This window comes from Podarcis vaucheri, assembly GCF_965113315.1.
Source record: "Podarcis vaucheri genome assembly, chromosome: 16".
Taxonomy (NCBI): domain Eukaryota; kingdom Metazoa; phylum Chordata; class Lepidosauria; order Squamata; family Lacertidae; genus Podarcis; species Podarcis vaucheri.
Window position 1 is genome coordinate 1,001,694 of NC_138754.1, and position 21,657 is coordinate 1,023,350.

The window sequence follows — 21,657 nt, forward strand, 5'->3', positions numbered from 1 at the left end:
CCCAGTGGGTAGGGATGCGTGCCAGCCAGGAGGAGCCCCACCTCAGAGACGCTGAGCCGCCAGCCCGAAAACCCATTACAAGGCCCTCTGGAAATAAATGCAGCTGGCTGCGACTGGCGCTGAGACTTCTGCGTCTCCTGGCAGACGCAGCACTCCGGCCAGCCTTGGGAGCGCGGGCAGCCCAGTCCGCTGGCACAGGCAAGCAGGCGCATCGGGGAGCAGCCCCCCCACTGTTCCTCTGAGCCCCTCCCGCTGTTCCTTGGTGGTTCTCCCATGCCCTCTGCTGCTGGGGGGGGGGCAAGTGATGGAGTTTGGAGCCCGCGTGGTGTAGCGGTCAGAGTGCTGACCAAGGACACAAGTGGTGAGCCTCAGCCCACCAGGGGGATCCAGCAAGGCCCTTTTCCCCAGGGGGGAAGCAGGATTTAAGTTCCTACACCCCTCTCTTCCATTTGTCAGCGGATGAGTATGGGTGAAATCCTGTTCAGTCCCGCAGGGTTCCATGCAAATCCCTTCCTGATTCAGGAATCTCCTGCTAAACCCTTTCGTTCCAGCGGCGTCTGGAAAAGTGCTTTGAAGTACCAACTTGGGGACGTCAAAGCCCCTCACTCCCGATGGCATTGTGACATCTTGTGAATGACAGGTTGGTCGACAACGGAGGGATTCTGTTCTTGGGTTCAGGAGGCAAAATGCAACTTTGTACCAACTTTGGGACGTCAAAGCCCCTGCACCCGATGTCGTCGTGACCTTTTGTGAATGACAGGTTGTTCCACAATCAAGGGATTCCGTTCTTGGGTTCAGGAGGCAAAATGCAATAGTTTTTTTGGGGGGGGTTGGCTGTGGAGATGGGGTGGCAAGGAAGAGATTGTGCTGATAAGGCATTGGTCCACATTCCTGTATTAGAAGCCCATCCGTCTCCTTCCAAAAAGCCAGGCTCTTGTTCTGGAGCAGAGGGTCTGGTCTGGATGCTCCCGGGGGGTTTGCCTGCCACCCCCTCCCTGATTCCGCCGCATCCCCCGGATGGAGCCAACGCTCTTTGAGCCTGTCCTCCTCCTTGCCCCACACTTTACTTTAAGGAGAAGGCATTTAGCCACCCATGGGGGGGTGCTGGTGGTTAGGGAAGAAGAGAAAAAGTAATGCAGTGTCCAAATGAGAACCTAGATAAAGCAATTACCTGATCGATACGAGCGAAATTGAGTAATCTAACAGATCAATAGTGCCATCCTCCTCTCCTCCTTTCTCCTCTCCACACCCTCCGCTGCCAGATGAGAGGGTTGCTCTTGCAAAGGGCTGCTTCAAAGAACATGACAGCTCTAGCAGGGGTTTTTTTTTGGGGGGGGGAGACGGGGACTGAAGAGCAAGCACGCGGGGGGGGGGGGGGGAACGTCCGCAGCAGATTCACCATGGAAGTGCCACAAAGCTTTACCTGCCTGAACTTCAGTCCGCAAACCTTTCCTCCTCCCCAGAACATCTGGTTAACACACCCTTTGTTCTCCAGTTCCACACACCACCAAGTATGCGGACTGTAAGCTCCTCAGGGGCAGAGACTTCTTGCTTATGGCTCTGGAACGGCAGCACTATGTCAGTAAGAGTCTGTGGGGAGATTCTGGGCACCTTCCAAGCCAAATCAGGCTGGATATTGCCTCCTGGCCGCACACTTTTTTGACAATGTGCAAGAGGTCTTGTGAATGCCCCAACACGGGCCCACTTTGTGTTTTAAGGGGTTTTGGGCTCATTTTAAGCTTTGTGCGCTTTTACCAGTTTGTTTTCATGCTTTACAAATTTGAAAGTTGCAAGCTGTGTGGCACCGACTTGCCCCTCCCTGATCTGTCTACGATTAAGGGTAACATAGGAATGATGTTTGATACACGCACAGCTGAGCTCAACCTTCTTCTAGGAGCACCTTGAACCCGGATCAAAGCATTCCCAAGACAAAACCTGACAAAAATGACAATGTAGTGCACTGGACTTGATTGCATTTCTACAGCCTCCCCTTCTCTTCCATCCTGTAAATTCAAGGTAGGACAGACTCAGAGCGCCTCACTCCTCTTGTTGCATCCTGGGCCTTCAAAGCACAGTCCTTGCAGAACAAAGGAGGTTTCCCCCTACAGAGTCAGCCTCATGCCAATCCTTCCTCCTCTCTCGTCTAGACCAGGCTTCCTCAACCCCGGCCCTCCAGATGCTTTTGGCCTACAACTCCCATGATCACTAGCGAGCAGGACCAGCGGACAGGGATGATGGGAATTGTAGTCTCCAAACATCTGGAGGGCCGAGGTTGGGGAAGCCTGGTCTGGACTGACCAGCAGCAACACTCCAGGGGTTCAGGCAGGGGACAGATGCCAATGGTGATTGAAGCCGGAGCCTTCTGCATTCAAAGCAGGTGTTCTAACACTAAACTAAAAACCCAAGATTCTAGTCCTCAAGCTTCCGAATTAAGGGACGATTTAGGAGGAAATTAGCAAGGTGCCTTATGGGTCAGCGGCATCTACACTGCCTAGCAGTGGTTCTGCGGGGATTCAGACCCAGGCACCAGGCCTTCCATACACTGAGCCATGGCTGTGGTGAGCAATGGGCAGAGTTGATGACAGAATAACTAAACCCAGTTGCACAGGCTGGTTCTCCATGCAGCTCAACTTCCATCTCTTTCTCCTCTTCCCTGGATCTCGCCTCTGTCCCTACAAGGCTGCAAGAAAGCAAGAGACTCAAAAGGACTCTGGGAGGCTTATTTAAAAGGTTTATTTAACTTTTTTAAATTTGAGGTAAAATACTTTTCATATCAACTTCCATAACAAAATACAGAGCTATCAGATACCCCTGGAAAAAATATGTATATTATACATATATTTCTATAACATTACATCATATATATAATATATATGCAAACTTTTTTTTTGAAGACTTTATAGAAAGTGGAACGTCTAAAAGGCACTGCACGAAAGCATGAGGACTACTTACATTTTTTTTCCTTAAAAAAAATTATTTTTTTTTACACACAATTTTAATCCTGCTTTACACAGACAAAATAAAAATACCTCAAGCGTTAGAGTTGCCGTTCGGATGTGTTTTACTCCCTGCTGACTCTCAAAGCATCATAAAGACAGGACCATGTCTCATGAAAAATGATTTAACAATAATAATAAATTTTAAAAAGTCGTCGGTAAATACTTTGTCACTTTAACACTAAAAAAAAAATCAAAGTTGTTTCGTTTCTTTTAAAATAAATCTAATCAAAAATATTCCAAACCAAAGACATAGCTCTCTTAAAAACCCATCAGGATCCGTAAGACAGGGGAAAAAATGAGAGAAAAGTTACATTTCTTTAAAAAGCGAAAACAGTTATGGAATTAAATGGGCAACCAAGCAAATAGAAACCTCCCTTGAAGGTTAGATAAAACCCCTTTCTACCTGTCTTCATGGGACAAGTGCAGACTTTATGCATCACCCATGACCTGACTGTCTGCATGTGTGTATGTAGGTTTTTGTGTGCGTGGAGGGGAACCCAAAGTTTGGGACGGGGCGGCTTGCCCTAAAAATAGCAGTTCGGCAACAGCGCCCCACAGTGTCTGGGGGGGGCAGAGGTTGGGGTCCCCCACTCCCCAGCATGGGTGGGTAACAGGAAATGGCTTCTCAGGTGGCCAAAGCGAGAGAGGTGGCAGCAGCAGCGGGCGCCACCTTCGCCACCTGCGGGAAGGAAGGGAACCCAGGGTGGATCTGGGCCTCAAAGTCCGGCTCCGTCCCAGGGCGAGGTGTTCCTGGGGATTAGGCATCCCCTGACGCAGGAGTCCCGGGCGATGAGCCACGCACGCCGCCCCATGACCCAGGAGCGGCAAGACTCAACACGCCCGCTGCTCTCTTTCGGGGCGAGCCAGGAAATGGACCCGGACGTTAGGAGAGGCCGAGTCAGGCCCTTTGCCCGAGGTCAGTGTGTGTCTGTGTGTATGGGGTGGGGAGAAGTGGAGGTGCCCTCATTCACCCTCTCCGCCCCCCCCACCCGAGAAAGAACCACTCTCCTCCTCCTTCTGCAAGGCTTTTGGGCAGCCAGGTTGCAAGCTTCGCAGCTTCCTTGCTTCCTGACGTTCCCAAGGCCAGCAAAATCTAAACGCTGTCCAAAAATAAATAAATGGTATTTTAATTCTTGTTAAAGAAAGGTCAACACACTCTCGATTAGTCGCAATACAGGAGTTCAGCCGCCCACCGGCTTGAGTATTTGGCACTATGGGAGAGACGCTTCAAAGCATGTGGCTGTGGCCCCTGCAAAGCCACAGCGATGGCTCCCTGAGCCAGCCGAAGGTGGAAGGTATCCGCCCTCCCAACACACACAGCAGATCACATCGCTTTGCCCCCCCCCCCCGGTGCCCTTCCGGTACCCTGAGCCCTTTCGCCACCATCCCTGAACAGGGCATGTCCGCTCTGCACTGCCATGGCTATCGGCGGGAAGGAGGCAGAGAAGAAAAAGGACAGCAAAGGTTAGGGTGTTTGTTTTTAAGACACGAATTCTCACTGAAGAAGTGCAAATGGGATTTCTCACGAGCAACCCCCCCCCCCCATCAAGCCCCCAGCCCTGCCTGACGTGGCGCCTGGCACTTGGGTACAATAGACTGAAGGTTTGCATGTACTCATCTGAAGAAGAAGAGGAGGAGGAGGAAGAAAAGGCCGTCATGTTTCAGTCCCTGAGTTTTGAGCCCACCTCCGCCAAACCCTGCCTGTCTGGGGGAAAGCGCTGCAGCCCCCCCCCACCCCGCGCAACGTTCATAAGGCTGTTCGTGCGCAGGATGCTGGGCAACACCAGAGGGAGGGGTGGGCTTGCGTGAAGCCCAGCAAGAGCCACACAGCTCTTGAGGGGGGGCACAGCCCATGACACTGGGGTGAGAGCCTCCCCGTTCCCAAAACTTCCATCCCCAAAACAGTATTTGACTTGGTCATCCTTGCCAGTCTTGAAGTAAAACTGGTAGCCAACAGCTTCCCTGATGCCCTCCAGCCCAAAGAGAAGAGGCAGCAGCTTGAGATTGCTCATTGGGGGACCGGACCGCACCAGAAATTCCCCGAACCTGATCCGTTGTAGGGGGGCAGACACTGGCAAGGGGACATTCAAAGAGGCAAAGCGAGAGTTTGCACAGGGGTGAGCTTTGCGTTGGGGCCACGACTGCCCACAAACCCCAACAAGCGTGCAATCAAGGAAGGGGATCCTCGCCTTCGCAGTGGCAGGAAAAAGAATGGGCACTGGGAGACGCCGCTCTTGCAGGGAACTCGTCATGAGCTCCCCATCTCTGTGGGGTCACCCTCGGGGAGTCAAAGAAGTGTGGCTGCATGCACAAACTTTCTCCCTTTCCTTGGGCCGCCCTGCCCACCACACGCCCCTGGGTTTTAGGACAGTGCCCACGGGCACCAGAAGACGGGCAACCCGACCCAGCTGGCCCAACTCTGCTGCTAACTCTCCAGCACTGCCGCCATGCTGCAACCGCAAGGAGGACCCAGGCCCGTCTTCACACCCTGAGCTACGTGCCCCCTCTCCGCAGAAAACAACACCCCCTGCCCCCCCCCAGCATAAGCCGTTTCCCAGCACTTGTCTCCAAAGCAGGCAGTTAAGGCAAGACGGAAAAGGTCGGGGGAGCTTTCCCCTCCCAGCGCTCCCCAAAAAGAGGGAGGAAGAAAAGGATGCCCCAGATAAGTCATTTTGTGGGAGCTCCCAGCCGCTTCTCAGCTCCATCGCCCCCCAACGCCCCTCGCCCACAACCACCAAGGGAAATTAAAGAGGGGAGGGGGTCTTGTAAAAGGCATTCAAGGTTTTCGTTTACAACCACATTCCTTGCACATCCCTGAAAAGGTTTTACAATTGCTCGTCATGGCTTCTTCGATAATTTTTCAAAAAAAGTTTTCTAAAAAACGTGAGCATTCGGTGTGTCCCCCTCCCTCCCCCCCCAGCAAAGTCCTAAAAGTAACACTTATGGTTGCCAAGCCCTCATTCCAGCCGGCCCAGGCCCTCCCCTGCCCCAGGGGGCAGCCGCCAGCTCGGCCAAGTCTCATTTCCCTCTCCTCTTCCTGCTATCCCCGCTTTTGAAAAAGGATCAAAGACAGTGCAACGTCCTGGTGGCTAAATAAAGCATTTTCCTAGCTTGATAACGAGACACATTTCCAGTTCTGAATGGCTAGGAAGTCCTCCGCCTGGTCCACCCGCCCCCCACCGCCCCCCACCTCCAGAGAAAAGAACTATGTACATTCAGACAGATTCTTGTAAAAGACCGTAAGGGGAGAGGGGGGCAGAATTCAAGAGAAAAGAGTCTTTTCACGTCAGTGGAAGCCCACCAGGAGGCAGGGCAGTGGCCCTAGACGGGGCCACACGGCTGCGGACAAGGCAGGCCTTGACACAGACAGCCTCTTGCCTGCAACACACACACACACACACACACACACAACCCCTAGAATTCATAAAACCATTCTAGCCTTTCCCCTCGGTCCCCTTCCCTCCTGGCTAGGCAAATCTTGCTACAGTACAAAGCAGACACACACAAACACCGCCACGGCCATGGGGCTTCTACAGTCCTAAGTATCCACGGCAGCTTTGGGGGCCAGGAAGATGTGTGGGGTGTCCAGGGCTCCCCAGTAGGGCTTCCTGCCCCCCTGCTCCTCTTTCAGACCCTCCGCCTGCCGGTCGTCGTTCCAGCGCCTCTTCAGGCGCAGTTTGGGGGGCATCACAGCAGCGGAGTCCTCCCTCTTCTCCGGGGCCCCCGGCGGCTCCCCCATCGTCTCTCGCGGGGGCTTCTCAACGGAGACGTCCTCTTGCTTGGGCTTCTTCTCGTCGGCCAGAAGGTCAGCCTGGGTGGGCGCTGGGGGCTGAGCCGCTGTAGCTGCTGCCGCCGGCCAGGAGGGGGCCACTGGCCGCGCAAAGAGGGTCTTCTCCCGCTGCTCCTGGACGCTCTTGCAGGTGGGCGACTGGGTGGCTGAGCGGCAGCCTCCCTCTCGCCCCGGGGACTCCCTGCCCTCGGGCTCCTGGCGGTCCGGCAGGGGCTCCACCTTGATCTGGGGGGAGGACGGCGGAGGGGCCCCGGGCCTGCCGCCGCTCTCGGGCCGCTCGCGGTTCTTGCGTCCGGCAGGCGGGGGCTGCAGCTTGATGGGGAACTGGGCCGGGTCCTCCGGAGGCAGCTGGCAGGGGAAGGGCGGGATGAGAAGGCCCGGGTAGCGGGGGAAAGTCCGCGGGCTGAGGTGGTAGTTGAAGACGGAGCAGGCCTGCGAGTGGAGGTAGTGCTTCATCTCCTCGGGGTTGAAGGAGAAGCAGCTGCCGCCCACCGCAAAGGGGCTCATGCCCGGCGAGGGGCTGTACGAGAAGAGGGTGGGGGTCAGCGACAGGGCCGGCGAGATGGGCACGTTCAAGACCCCTCCGCGTGTCTGCAGGGGGGAGACGGCGAAAGGGCTATGTGGGTCGGGGTACATCCCTGACCGTCCAAAGAGGGGCAGCACCAAGTCCGGCTTGCGCTTCTGGTGGCTGACCCCACCTGCGGAAGCGGCGGCAGCAGCGGAATTGCGGGAAGCCAGCAGGTCCACTCTGTGGCGCCAGTCCGGAGAGCCTCCCTCCAGCTCCGGAGCTGGAGAAGACTTCTCGCCGCGGCCACTGTTGTTCAAGGTCTCCTGGGCGGACGAGGCGAGGGGCCGGCCGGAGAAGCGACTGGGCTGGGCGTCCTCGGTGGGCGAGTGGCCGTCCAGTGGGGAGAACTGGAAGTGGGACGAGGCCGATGGGACAGGAGGGGCGCTTTGGGGGACGACACCTGAGGAAGAAGGAGACGGAGGGCGTGAGGAATGGAGGCCTGTCTGAGCGTTACGAGGGGCAGGTGGGCTTCTGCAGGGGAGCAGCCCCAGGTCTCACAACCTCCCTCTCAAAGCTCCAGCCCACAGAAATTATCGTCCTCATTATTATTCATTCAACTTCTTGCCTGCCCTTCACCATCAGGTTCCAGGGCAGGTGGCAACAGTTTAAGGTTCAATTCTCCAAAACAGTTTAAAACAAATTACGGGAATAGGGTGGGACCTGGAAACACACGGAGGTCTCTCCAGGGTCAAAGGCCCAGGGTGAAAAGGTGAGGCTGCAGCGTATGGCAGACACTGGACCAGGAAGGTGCCAAACGCACTTCTGTGGAAAGGGGGTGCCACAACTAGGGGGCTGCCAAGGAGAACCCAGCCACACCCCACACCTGAACACAGCCAAGAGCCCCCACTCTGCCAACTGTAATGCCCAAGAGGGTGTGCAGGGAGCCTTTTGCATGTTGGTGCTGATTTTTAATGCTCTAAACTGCCTCAGCCCAGTAGACCTGAAGGAGCATCTCCACCCCAATCGTTCAGCCCACTGAGGTCCAGCTCCGAGGGCCTTCTGGCGCTTCCCTCCCTGTGAGAAGTGAGGTTACAGGGAACCAGGCAGAGGGACTTCTTGGTGGTGGCCCCCGCCCTGGGGAACACCCTCCCATCAGATGTCAAGGAAATAAGTAACTATCTGGCTTTTAGAAGACATCTGAAGGCAGCTCTGTTTTGGGAAGTTTTTAATGTTTGATGTTTTATTCTGTTTAATATTCTGTTGAGAGCCACCCAGAGTGGCTGGGAAAAGCCAGCCAGATTGGGGGGGGGGGGAGGGTGTTAATAAATAAATCATCCTCATCCTCATTGTGTTGGACTAGGGCGTGGGCGAGACCAGGGCTCGAACTCCCACTCAAGCCAGGAAAGCTCACCAGTCTCTGCCTCTCGGCTAGTCTCTGCCTCTCGGCCTAACCTACCTCCACAGGGTTGTTGTGGGGATTAAATGAGAAGAGGGGAGAACTATATGTGCCACCTTGTGAAATAAAAAAAGCAGCAGCAGCGGCGGCAGCAACAACAACATAAAAATCATCTTTGGCCAGGAATGGCTGGTGTGGCCTCCCTTTTCCCTGCGTAGGGGAAACCCTCAGGCACAAAGACCCCACATGCCACCTAGGCCGCCACATCCCACAAGAAAGGAAGCGCCAATATCTGGGGCGAGGGCAAAGGAGGCAAGGGCCAAACAGGTTTGTTGCGTCAACCTCCCCACAGGGGAGAAGAAAGAAAACAAGCTGCAATCATACTGGGAGGCATTCCAGGACTCCAGCGCCTTCCTTGCCTGCTCGGTGCCAGCCCCAGGCAGCCAGGAGGGAGGGAAGGGGAGAGAGAGAGAGGTGAGTGCAGGGCGGACCCGAGAGGAAGAAGAAAGGGAACTGGAACAAGCAACATCAGGCAGCAACTGCCCAGACTTGTTCCTGCAGGAGCCCTAATGTTGTTCCAAGACAGCAGCTTCTTTCCTCCGCGGTAACAGAAACACAGAATTGTAGGGTTTGAAAACCACCAAGAGAGGAGAGTCCTCCACCTTCTTCCAAGGGAGTCCGTTCTGCTGTCCAACAGCTATTTTGGAAAGTATGAGTTGGCGCTGGTTTGCCTTTCCGTGGGAAGTGAATGGAAGTTGTCCCCTGACCTCCACGGTCCCCGTATACCTTCCCCTGCTCTTGGGATGGACCCGCAATGGGTGGCCCCAGGCTCAACGCCCTTCTTCTTACCTGTTGGCCGGATGTTGATGAAGGGGTAGTTGGGCATCACCAGCTTGTTGAAGTTGAACTTGTAGGTGAACCTCTTCCCTTTTGTCTTGTGGAGGATCCGCTTGTTATAGTAGTATCTGCCAAATAAAGCAAGGAAGGAGATAAGGGCGCCAGCCAGCCCTGAGGAAGGCTACGTCCAGGCAGCTCAGTGGGGGAAGCACTGGGGTTGCCTGCAGACGTCCCTGGGTTCAATCCCTGGAAGCCTCCCACATTCCTTTATTTGGAAACACAAGGACTGGAATCTGAGTTGAGATTCTGTAAGAAAGGGGCCGTAATTCAGTGGTGAGAACACCTGCTTTGGCTGCGGAAGGGTTCCATCCCTGGCATGGCCAGCTAGCGCTGGGAACGTCCCTGGCCTGAAACCCTGGAGAGCCGCTGGTGCCAGTCAGTGTCTACAGTAACTGAGCTAGATGGAGCAAGAGTCTCCCTTGGCATGAGACTGCAAAACCTAGAACCCGCCTTTGTTTTTACAGGGAGGGTTGGAGCTCTTTAATGGAACACCTGCTTTGTACGCAGAAGATTCCTGGGCCCAGTCCCCACGGGGGTCTCCAGGCAGGGCAGAGGAACGTCCTCACAGACCACAGCCAGGCAAGCTGCTAATTCTGCCTATCCGTGTTGTCAATACTGGGTAAGACAGAAGGCAGCTTCCGCTGTTCCTGAAAGAGGCGCCTGAAGGGAAGAACACAATGGGAGACGGGTTTCCTCCTGTCAACCTGTTGGGCCAGCCGTGCTGCTTTGTCTCCCCGGTGCCATTTGGAGGCTCCTGGAGGCGGCGAGGGCTGGGCTCTGCCTCTCCTCCTCCCTGGGATCAATGGCTGGGCCTGCATCCTCCGACCTGTTACTTCCTTCCTCTCCCAAAAGGTACAGGTTGCCGCCCTGTTTGCTGATCTCGGCCTCCGCTACTGAGGAGTTGAGCAGAGGGCAGAGCAGCAGCCAACTCCGTGGGCTCCCCTCTGCTCAGCCACCACCTCCTGGGGACAGAAGCCAGAGGGAAGAGACAACCTGTTCACCACTTGGCGTGCGCCCTCAAAGCTTGGCGCTGGCTCAACAGCTCTGGCTGCCTCGTCAGGAGGAGGAGGGAGCGAGAGAGCCAGAAGAGGAGGGGGGCAAGGACAGGGAGCCTTGCAGAGGACCAAGACAGGGCACCCCAGCAGCCCTAACAGAGGACTGCCTAGGATGCATCGTGGAAGCAGAGACCATGGCAGGAACCAGCCAGACTGCTGCACTAGATTCAGCACCCCAGATCTGCAAGGAGCCTGTCCCAACCACCCCCCTCCTAGAATCACAGAAACACAGAATTGTAGGGCTGGAAGGGGTCACCTAGCCTAACTGGAATGCAGGAATCGCAACTAAAGGATCCCTGGCAGGTGGCCAGCCAACCTCTGCTTAAAAACCTCCAGAGGAGGAGAGTCCACCACCTTCCGTTCCACAGCGGAACAGCTCTCACTTTCAGAAAGTTCCTCCTGACGTTTAGTCAGAATGTTCTCTCTTGTCATTTGAATCTATGAATTGGGTCCTATCTCCTGGGTCAGCAGAAAAGAAGCTGGTTCCATCTTTCATGTGACAGCCCTTCAGATATTTTGAGCATGGCTCTCGTGCCATTTCTTCTGCGGTCTGAACAAGCCTGTTACCCAGTTAGCCCTCTCAAGAACAGAGAGAGTCCAGAGGGGCTTCTCAGTCAAGGACTGCCCCCTCCCCAAACAGCCAAGATTGTAAGACCCTGAACCTTTCCGCTTAGAGAGACCCCTGAATGGTTGCTGCGAACGCTGATGGCTCTGTTCTCCTGCCTCTGAGTGACAGCTGCTGGAAACTTCAGGGCTTGTGAGCTTCCCATCAAGGCGTCTGACTGACCACCGTGGGGGCACGATGCTGGACTAAATGACCCCCCAGTACCTGAGCCAACCATCAGGCTCTTCCGACGTTCTTATGACTTCACTGCAGTTTCTGCTTTGCAGGGGGTTCGGCCAGATGACCTTTGGGATGCCTTCCAAACCTGCAAGCCTGAAACTTTGTGTGCCACCCCAAACTGCACGCCAACGTTCAAGCCTCGCTTCCACAATGAGGGAACTGAATCCCAGGAAGCCAGCTGTGGCTGATCTAGGGATCCATTTTGTACCCCCCGCCCTCTGGACTTTCAAGAGCAGACACAGAACGGGATTGGGAAACTTCCTGGAAGGCTGACGGCACAATTCTCTGCCTTTGAAAGGACTCCTTATCGCTTGGAACACAGGCCTGGGATTGCACCCGAAGCACTTCAGATTGCAGAACCCTGCAAACCACAGAGAGCAAGTATCCCATGTTGCCCAAGTTAGGAGCCAGAGAAGAGCCCAGCCTTCTGCCCCTGCAGAAATCTCCACCAGGGCCCATTTCAAACAGGGAGGACTTTGCTGACAAGACAAGGGCCAAGCTCCTCTTACTCAGGCCCTCAACTCCCACATTCCCTGGGCCCGCACCCTGCTACCCCTCACCTGAGGGCCCGGCTGAGCTTGTCGTAGTTCATCTGGGGCTTGCACTTCCTCCGGCCCCACAGCCGCGCCACCTCGTCGGGGTCCTTGATGACGAACTCCCCGTACTCCCCCTGCTGCCAGGCGATGACGTGCCGGAACTCCTCCTTCTGCAGAAGCTCCAGGATGAAGTGCCAGAGCTGGATCTGGCGGGAGCCCGGGCTGGACTCCGTCTTGTAGGCCCAGTCCGGGAAGTGGTAGCCTGCAGAGAAGGCCAAAGACAGAGGGAGCTTCAGGGGCAGAAGAGGAATGAGGGCCCCACCTGCCAAAGAGCCACTTTCTCTCCACGGAGAGAGCCTCTGCGGTGGTCACCTGGCTATTAAAACTATTGCTGCTGCTTCCTTTATTATTATTATTGTTATTATTATGAGGTGCAAGATCCCAGGAGGAAGCATTGTGCAGTCCCTGGCCCTCACACCGTTTTGGCTTCTTTGACATGAGGGATCAGGGACTTGTGTGGTCCTCTAGACCCTGCAGGGCTCCACCTCCTAGCAACCAATGGCGAGGAGGACGGTGGCAGTTGGAAGTCCAGTTCCTCCATCCTGCTTCACATCATCAATAGTTCCAAGCGGCCTCAAGACTCGTGGACTAATATGGTCACCACTATGCAGCCAGAGCGCCTCTGCAGTGTCTTTCCATGCCCCCACAACTACCTTATCACTTTACTGTCCTGTCTAGGGAGCCCCCTAAGTCTAGCTCCAAGGCCAACAGCCTGATCAGTCCTGAAGCAATGGCATCTGCCAAGATAACATCTCAAGGAAGGAGAAAACAGGACAGTTTCTTCACAGACAAAGAAGGCGTCAAGCTTCTGAGAAGAGGTCCGGCCTCTGAATGCACAGAGCCCAAGGGTTTGATGGGTGGGATTCTTACCTCCTCCGCCCTCTGGCTTCTCCACAATGGGGCAGCCTGCCTTCATTTTTCTGCTCCTGCTGGATGTTCCAAGGGTAGAGGGGGAGGAGAGAGAGAGAGAGAGAGAGAGAGAGAGAGAGAGAGACCATGATTACTTTCTTGGACTTATTAGCTGCTGAACTTTCTCAGCCCAGGAGAACCACCAGGCGGAATTCCATGGCTTTGTCACAAGCAGCCATCACAAGAGGGTTCCCTCATCGCCAACTCCTAACCACAAATAATCCTCATTGTCGCCAAATTCTACTTTTTGATCTTGCCCTTTACCCCCAAGAAAATGGCAAGCTAGCGACCAGCAAAGTTTTAGAGCCAAAAAAAGGGGGGGGGAATTCTCCTGAGTTGGGAGGGAGCTCAGTTAGGGTGCCAGCCTCCCACCCTGGACCAGCAACTATGGGGCAGGCCAGGGGTGTGTGTGGAACAACCCCAAGTCCCACTGGAAGAAGGAGAAATATCCACGTCTGATTCAGATTATTCCATATTGATGAAACCCCCATCAAGCTCAATCCACTGATGGGTGGCCTTCCGTGTCCCTGCGGGCTCCCTGCCCTGGAAGCAATACTCAGGCCAGACTCTGAACGGCTCTCCCCAAGCAAGCTGTTTCCCAAAAATCCATCACTTGGGTGCACCCACAGCAGGCAGGAGGGCTGCTCCATCCCTGCTCCCGGAAAAACCGCCTCCCAAACCCAGCGACTGCCAAAGGGGCAAGTCAGGCCAGAGGGGGCTCCTGAGCAGGGAGGGGAGTTTGCTGTGCAAGTTTGTGCCTGCCAAAGTTTCACCAGCACGGGGTCGAGAGCGGGGGCTCCGGTTGGAAGTAGGGCAAAGCCACAGGGGGAAGCGGGGAGGGCATCCCAGGAGCCCGACCCCGTGTTAGGAAAAGCCTTGACGACCCCACGGGAAAGGCTGTGAACGCAGAGGCTGAACCCTCATCAGCAGACACGCACTGCACACACACACACGCCTGCCCGGTTGCAGGGAAGCTGCTCTGTCTGGCAGCCTTCGCAGGATGGCTGGTGGGGGCCCACGAGCCTCTCCAGCCGGTCCTCCCCCAGAGACCTTTTCTTCCTGGCTTCCTCTCCCTCCACCACACCCGTGTTTGAACAGTGAAGTCACCGAGAGACTATTTTAAGCCAAGAGAACATCCCTCCCTACAGCCCAACAACTGGGATTTGAGAGGGGAAGATTTCTCCTTCCTTCTTCTGACTGAGCGGGCAAAAAACGATAAGGGGGGAGTCATAAAGGGATTACCTGCTCCCTGCGCTCTAACAATGCTCCAAAGCCTTCCCGCAGAGCACCTGGCACTCCCTACAAGGGGGGGGGGGACGGGCCCCACTCCCTGCGGAGGAACACCCTTCGCCTCCCAGCACTGGAAGGAAAAAGACAGCCTTGGCTCCGAAGATTTCCAGGGCAGAGGAAGGCAGGCAGCTGCCTCCAGAGCCCAGTTCCACCTAAAGGCAACCCTCTCTCCCAAGACGCAGCCCAGAGTTAAGATTGACGCCCGGGTTCAAATTCCAAGGCGGCGGCTTCGGCTGGGTGCTGTTTTGTTACTTGACTGCGAGGGTGGCTGTGAGAATAAAGCACCTTCTTCTTCTCCTCCTCCTCCACCCTGTGGCTGGATTTCCAGTGTCAGAAACTGGCATTCGGAAGCAGGCTGCTCCTGAACTTGGAAGCTTTAGATCTCCTCTTCCTCCTCCTCCCTGAACCTGCCTAAGCTCCTCCCCAAACCCTTTCCCTACATTTTGGGGACAGGGATTTCCTCACTGTAACTGTTTGGGGTCAATCAAGAACAACAGCAGCAGCAACAACCGTAGTTCTCTCTCCAACCCCTCACTATAGAGCATCCCTCTTGCACCTTCACTTTTTGCTCCTCAGGCACAAGTTTACACACCTAAACTATATATTGAGACCTGGTGCAGTGTAAACGAGGCAGCCCCTGGTTCAGATCTCGTCGCCTCGGCCACGAGCAAACTAGGTGGCCTACCAGGAAAGCGACTCGCACACAAACCGCTACCCACCTCCCCATCTGCAATTTTTTTGGGGGGTGGGAAGCAAGAATGCAGATTTACCTTGCAGGGCCACTGTAAGGATTGCAAGCAGGTATTACGCAAAGCCCTCTGAACCCTTGGCGGTGCCACACGAGGCTGAAGTAATACCAGACGCCCCATACATGTGTTATAAATATGTGTGTGTGTGTAACGTGAAAGGGAACATTTCTCCCTCTTCACACCCCCCTCCCCCCCTCTGAATGACACCTCCCTCTGTAATCTCAAAAGTCTTACAGTGGTACCTCGGGTTAAGTCCTTAATTCATTCTGGAGGTCCGTTCTTAACCTGAAACTGTTCTTAACCTGAAGCGCCACTTTAGCTAATGGGGCCTCTCGCTGCTGCAAGATTTCTGTCCTCATCCTGAAGCAAAGTTCTTAACCTGAAGCACTATTTCTGGGTTAGCAGAGTCTGTAACCCGAGGTACCACTGTGTTTTAAATTACATGCTGATTTTCCACGTTGAGCAAAGAGGAATATCAGTATTATATTTGCTGAGCAGGCCTCTCTGAGCCCCCGACCTCCCCCCCCCTCCAGCCCCCGGGGGACCCCTCCTCCCCCCAGGTAGGCCTGGCTGGAAGGCCCCGAGAGACGGCGGCCTCGACCCCTTCCCCGCCGAGAGAGACCCCCGGAAGCCCCTCTCGCCCCGGGGGGAGCCCGGGACCCCCTCCCCTCCCCCACCCACCCCCTCCCCAAATCCCGGGCCGCCGCCCCCGCCCCCCGCCTCTCACCTGAGCCGCCTCGGGGCTCCCTCCTTCCGCCTGGGCTGCTGCTGCTGCTCCTCTTCCTCCTCCTCCCTCCGCGCCCCGCTTTCCTCTCTCCTCTCCGCCCTCCCCCCCCGTCTCCCTTCTTCCCTTCCTTCCTTCCTTCTTTCTCTCTCTCTCTCTCTCTCGCTTCCCCCCCTCCAAAGTCCCTCGCCCGCCCCCAGCCGACACACACACCGGAAACGGAAACGCCTCGTCGGCCGCCCACTGGGCCCGGACTCACTCCACCCGCGCGTCACTTCCGGCGGAGGGAGGATGGCCGGCGGGCAGGAGGAGGACGTCACTTCCTCCGGGAAGCCCAGCGGGAGGAGGCGGGTTGTTTTGCGTCACTTCCGGGGCCGGAAGGAGAAAAAGGGGAGAGAGAGAGAGAGAGAGAACGAGCCCCTTAAAGAGAAACGGATGGGAACATAATTGTCATTATAATAATTATTTTATATTAATTATCTCTTATAACAATTATATTATATTATTATTATATTATGTTGTATTATATTATTATTTTTATATTAATTATCTCTTATAATAATTATATTATTATTATATTATATTATATTATTATTTTTATAATAATTATCTCTATTATCACTGCTGTTAATAAGCTAAGATTTAGGGTGTTGTTGTTGTTGTTGCTGCTGCTTTCATCTTGCTGTTGTTATGACTGGTCCTATGATGATGCTGATTCTTCCTTTGCTAATCTCTATTATGGCCGTGTCATTATTTAATATTGCTGCTGTTCCTGCCCTCCTGAATTTCTCCTGTGTCAGGCTGAGAGTGCAGCAATTCTGCTGCCCCCCCCCAGAACTGACCCCCATAAGAGCAGCATCCCCTTGCGCCTGCCTCTCCCTTTGAGGCTCCAGACTGGGGGGTGGCAGGAGTTTTGTCCAGGTTTTGTGCTTTGGCTCAGCGCTGATCCCGTTCTGGTCGTCAAAATGTGCTTCTATGTTGGCTTTGCCTTGTAGCTGAATTGTGTCTGATGTCTGGTCGCCGCTGTCTTTAAGGACGCAGTTGCCTGTGTAAATATAAATTATATTTATATAATTTATAATGAATTTATAATTTGTAATGAATTATATGATGAAGAGCCCTGCTGGATCCGGCCAAAGGAGGCCCACCTAGCACCCATCACAGCCAACTACGCCCCTCTCCCGCAGGAGGCTGTGATGCCCACCAGTTGGGACAAATTTATGGAGGAGGAGAGGGCTACCGAGGGCTAGTAGCCTCCATCGTGAAGTGGCAGACATGCTTCCGAATCCCAGTTTCTGGAAACCACAGGGAGGGAGAGGGCTCTTGTGTTCAAATCCTGCTTGCTGGTTTCCCATAATGCCCCCCCCCAGGGCTGTGATACATTTTGACCCCCAAGGCGAACCACAAAATGGTGCCCCCATCAGGAAAGGGGAGGGGTGAGTGAATATCTGTTCGGGATAGCTCAGAGTCAAGTGCTAAACAGGGCTGCCTTCAGATGTCTTCTAAAGGTCTGGTAGTTGTTGTTCTCTTTGACATCTGGTGGGAGGGTGTTCCACAGGGCGGGTGCCACCACCGAGAAGGCCCTCTGCCAGGTTCCCTGTAACTTGGCTTCTCGCAGGGAGGGAACCGCCAGAAGGATCTGGACCTCAGTGTCTGGGCTGAATGATGGAGGTGGAGACGCTCCTTCAGGCATACTGGACCGAGGCCGTTTAGGGCTTTCAAGGTCAGCACCAACACTTTGAATTGTGCTCAGAAACGTAGTGGGAGCCAATGTAGGTCTTTCAAGACCGGTGTTATGTGGTCTCGGCGGCCTCTCCCAGTCCCCAGTCTAGCTGCCGCATTCTGGATTAGTTGTAATTTCTGGGTCACCTTCAAAGGTAGCCCCACGTAGAGCGCATTGCAGTGGTCCAAGCGGGAGATAACCAGAGCATGCACCACTCTGGCAAGACAGTCCAAGGAGTGTGCCGGAGCTTTTACCACCGTGGCAGCGGGTGATGCGCCCCTTGGAGGCCAGACCTGCTGCCCCGTGGATCCTGCTGCGCGAGGCGGTCACTTCACCTTGCCTCATGAGTGGGTCAGCCCTGCCCAGGGCTGTTGAATGACTACAGGAAACATCCTGGGAGCGGTCATTGTGAGGTTTGGGGCCGGGTGTTGTCAGTACGCTGCTGACACCCTGTTCTGTTTCTCTGTGACATCTGAATCATTCAGGAGAGGCGGTGACTGTTTTAAACAGGTGCCTGAGTCCTCTGGTGCACTGGAGAAAGGCCAGCATGCTTGACCCTGAATCCTGGTGTTATAGGAATTCTAAGGTCTCATATGGGGTGCGGGTGGTGCTGTGGGTTAAACCACAGAGCCTACGGCTTGCCAATCCGAAGGTCGGCGGTTCGAATCCCCACGACAGGGTGAGCTCCTGTTGCTCGGTCCCTGCTCCTGCCAACCTAGCAGTTCGAAAGCACCTCAAAGTGCAAGTAGATAAATAGGTACCACTCCGGCGGGAAGGTAAATGGCGTTTCCGTGCGCTGCTCTGGTTCACCAGAAGCGGCTTAGTCCTGCTGGCCACATGACCCGGAATCTGTACGCCGGCTCCCTCGGCCAGTAAAGCGAGATGATCGCCGCAACCCCAGAGTCGGCCACGACTGGACCTAATGGTCAGGGGTCCCTTTACCTTTAAGGTCTCATATATATAAATCATATGTTCATGAATTTACAAGGCAAACACATAACGTAAGTATATAAACTGTGTGTCTGAAATAGTACAGGAGAGCAATCCTGAAACTATTTTGACCCTCCCAAATTGACCTCAAATGTTTCTCTGCAAGGAGGGAGGAAATGGGAAAAACCTCCCCATTGTCTCTTTGCTCACAAATCCTGTCTTGAGGGCGTATCTGTGTGTGAATAGGGTGAGCCTGTGACCTGGATTCAGGAACTGCGTATTTACCATCACAAAAGAATGGCCCGGATGCCCAGGTAAAAGCAAGCAGTGACCATTATCAGGTATGCTGGCAGACAGGTTTTCTGATGTAGACCACCCCTTCAGCAATGTATGTATGATGTTTTGAGGGGTGGTCTTGAGCTACAGGGGAGGCAATTTTCAAATGTCTATATAAGAGCTTGCACACTATAGTTCTAGGTTCCTCTCCTTCATGGGGTGAGCGGGGAACCCTGTTGCAACAGTTTAATAAAGATCAGACTTGCTAGCTGCTTTGCTTCTCAATATTCTCTGGTTGGCCTCTGTTCTTTTCTCCTACCGATAGAAAACCTTGCATAAGAAGAAATTTTTATTTATATCCCACCCTCCCCAGCCAAAGCCAGGCTCAGAGCGGCTAACAACAATAAAAGTAACACAGCATTCTAAAATCAATTCATTCTAAAATCAATTCAAAATCAAATTAATGGCAACCATTCGGCTAGAGTTCTGTGAGGATTAACGAAGGAGGGGGTCAGACTGTGCCTTGGCCAAAGACCTGGTGGAACAGCTCTGTCTTGCTGGAAAGATGTCAAGTCCCGCAGGGCCCTAGTCTCTTGGGACAGAGTGTTCCACCAGATCGGAGCCACAGCCGAAAAAACCCTGGCTCTGGTTGAGGCCAGCCTAACCTCCCTGTGGCCCAGGACCTCCAAGATGTTTTTGTTTGAAGACTGCAAGGTCCTCTGTGGGACATCCCAGGAGAGGCGGTCCCGTAGGTACGAGGGTCCTAGGCCATATAGGGCTTTAAAGGTTAAAACCAGCACCTTAAACCTGACCCTGTGCTCCACCGGGAGCCAGTGCAGCTGGTATAGCACCGGGTGAATGTGATCCCGCAGTGAGGACCCCGTAAGGAGTCTCGCTGCAGCATTCTGCACCCGCTGGAGTTTCTGGGTCAGTCTCAGGGGCAGCCCCGCATACAGCGAGTTACAATAATCAAGTCTGGAGGTGACCGTCGCGTGGATCACAGTGGCTAGGTCAGGGTGAGAAAGGCAAGGGACCAACTGCTTGATGCGGTGGAGATGGGAAAAGGGGATGAAGGGACAGTTGTGTAGTTTAAAGGGGTGCTCCTAGATTCACCTGTGTCCCTGAAGGCTCAACTGACTTCTGTGGGGAGGGGGAGCACCCTATTGCCAGTGGGAAACCCCTCCCAGATGAGGCAGGGATGGCCAACGATCTGGAGTGGCTTTAAAAGAGGATTAAACAAATGCATGGAGGTGGAGAAGGCTTTGCCCAAGGGCTGCACGTATTCTCAGCTGCACACAGACAAACACACAGTTCCTGCAGGAGTGGTGTCCAAACTCTTTTCAAAGAGGGCCAGCGTTGATGAAGTGAAGGGCCGTGAGGGCCGACCAAAATTGTTTACCTTTTTTGAAGTTTGTTGAGCTTTCTTATGACTTTACCCCAAAGTACTTGAGCTTAAAAAGGGACGCGGGTGGTGCTGTGGGTTAAACCACAGAGCCTAGGACTTGCCAATCAGAAGGACGGTAGTTTGAATCCCTGTGACGGGGTGAGCTCCCGTTGCTCGGTCCCTGCTCCTGCCAACCTAGCAGTTCAAAAGCACCTCAAAGTGCAAGTAGATAAATAGGTACCACTCCGGCAGGAAGGTAAACGGCATTTCCGTGCGCTGCTCTGGTTCGCCAGAAGCGGCTTAGTCCTGCTGGCCACATGACCCAGAAGCTGTACGCCGGCTCCCTTGGCCAGTAAAGCGAGATGAGCGTGGCAACCCCAGAGTCGGACATGACTGGACCTAAGGGTCAGGGGTCCCTTTACCTTTAGTTGAGCTTAAGTTGTTGAGGTTTTTTTTTTTAGGATTTTACTCCAGGAAATAACCTGCCACAGGGGCCAGATTCAACCAACCGGCGGGCCGATTGAGAGTAAGTTCTCTTGAGGCCAGTGGGAGTCGCTTCCGACTAAAAGCATGCCTGGGATGGAGCAATTAGGGTTGGATGGCAATTTGTGCTTGAGGTGGCAGCGCCTCACTGTGGCGAAGAGAGGAAACGGCAGGCTGTGATGTTCAGGAACCTTTGTAATCAAGAGAAACTTTTCCGTCTGCCTTGAAAACATCCAGTGCTATTTTTCTAGAAAAAGAGGTGCCAGAACTCACCATAAACGTCCCCCTTGGTCTCTCATAATGGCAATGGCGCCCACCTGAGAGGTCCTGGAGCTGAGTTCTGGCGAATTCTGGCTGGGGGCGGGAAAACCCTTAAAACACCCTACCTTGACTTTTGGATATTTGGGTATGAGATCTTGATGAGGACCATAAAATAGATGTGAGTGAACATCTTGTGACAAGTCCTCCTTACTTGAGGAACCAGCTTTTTTGAATATTTTTTATTAAGAATTTCAACATAACAGACTTCCCTCAGCTCCTCTCTCTGGTTTTTCAGCGCATATTATTCTCTGCATGTTATAAAATTGTAAGGATCCTTAATTTATCTATATTACCAATAAAAAGTTTGTGTATGCTTATTCAAACCCTGCCAAGGAGTCCAGCTCATTTTGTTGTTTCTTAAATTACTTTGTAAAAGGTTCCCATTCTTCTTTAAAATCACAGTTATCTCCTTGTCACGCAGTTTGTGTGTCAATTCCGCCAGTTCCGCATAGTCCACCAGTTTCTCTTGCCACAGTCCTTTAGTCGGGATTTCCTCATTCTTCCATCCTTGTGCTATTAAGACTCTTGCCGCCGTTGTCGCATACATGAAAATGTTTTTTAGTTTCCTTGGCAGGTCTTTTCCCGCAAACCCTAACAAGAAAGCTTCAGGCTTTTTTTTTACAAATGTTAATTGGAACATTTTCTTCAACTCATTGTATATCATTTCCCAGAATTTTTAAATTTTGCTACAGTCCCACCCCATATGGCACTGTGGGGTGGGTTCAAGCCGCAGTTTCTGTGGCCCACGATTGACCAGGCGGTGACCTCACAACTGGCCACAGA

General features: G+C 53.8%; 1 protein-coding gene across 3 annotated transcripts; it reads right to left on the reverse strand.

Moving 5' to 3' along the window:
* Positions 1-2,717: 2,717 nt before the first annotated feature.
* On the reverse strand, positions 2,718-15,992 carry ETV3 (ETS variant transcription factor 3). 3 transcript variants are annotated; one of them, XM_082202288.1, is made up of 5 exons: positions 15,971-15,992; positions 12,956-13,014; positions 12,050-12,287; positions 9,543-9,658; positions 2,718-7,757 (listed from the first exon to the last, which is right to left on the reverse strand). In XM_082202288.1, the coding sequence occupies exons 2-5, from the start codon at positions 12,999-13,001 to the stop codon at positions 6,538-6,540; spliced, it is 1,620 nt and encodes a 539-aa protein (XP_082058414.1). In that variant the 5' UTR covers positions 13,002-13,014; positions 15,971-15,992; the 3' UTR covers positions 2,718-6,537. The 3 variants fall into 3 exon arrangements, with proteins under 3 accessions (XP_082058414.1, XP_082058415.1, XP_082058413.1); XM_082202289.1 differs by lacking the exon at positions 15,971-15,992 and adding an exon at positions 15,761-15,766; XM_082202287.1 differs by lacking the exon at positions 15,971-15,992 and adding an exon at positions 14,237-14,605.
* Between the last annotated feature and the right edge of the window lie 5,665 nt (positions 15,993-21,657).

What these genes read in the sequence shown, in the direction of transcription:
- ETV3 (XM_082202288.1), bottom strand. Translation starts at nt 13,001, where the DNA reads ATGAAGGCAGGCTGCCCCATTGTGGAGAAGCCAGAGGGCGGAGGAG. An exon ending in GAAGCCAGAGGGCGGAGGAG is followed by an intron (nt 12,288 to 12,955) that starts GTAAGAATCCCA and finishes CCTTCTCTGCAG; the next exon opens with GCTACCACTTCCCGGACTGG. An exon ending in AAGCTCAGCCGGGCCCTCAG is followed by an intron (nt 9,659 to 12,049) that starts GTGAGGGGTAGC and finishes TTTATTTGGCAG; the next exon opens with ATACTACTATAACAAGCGGA.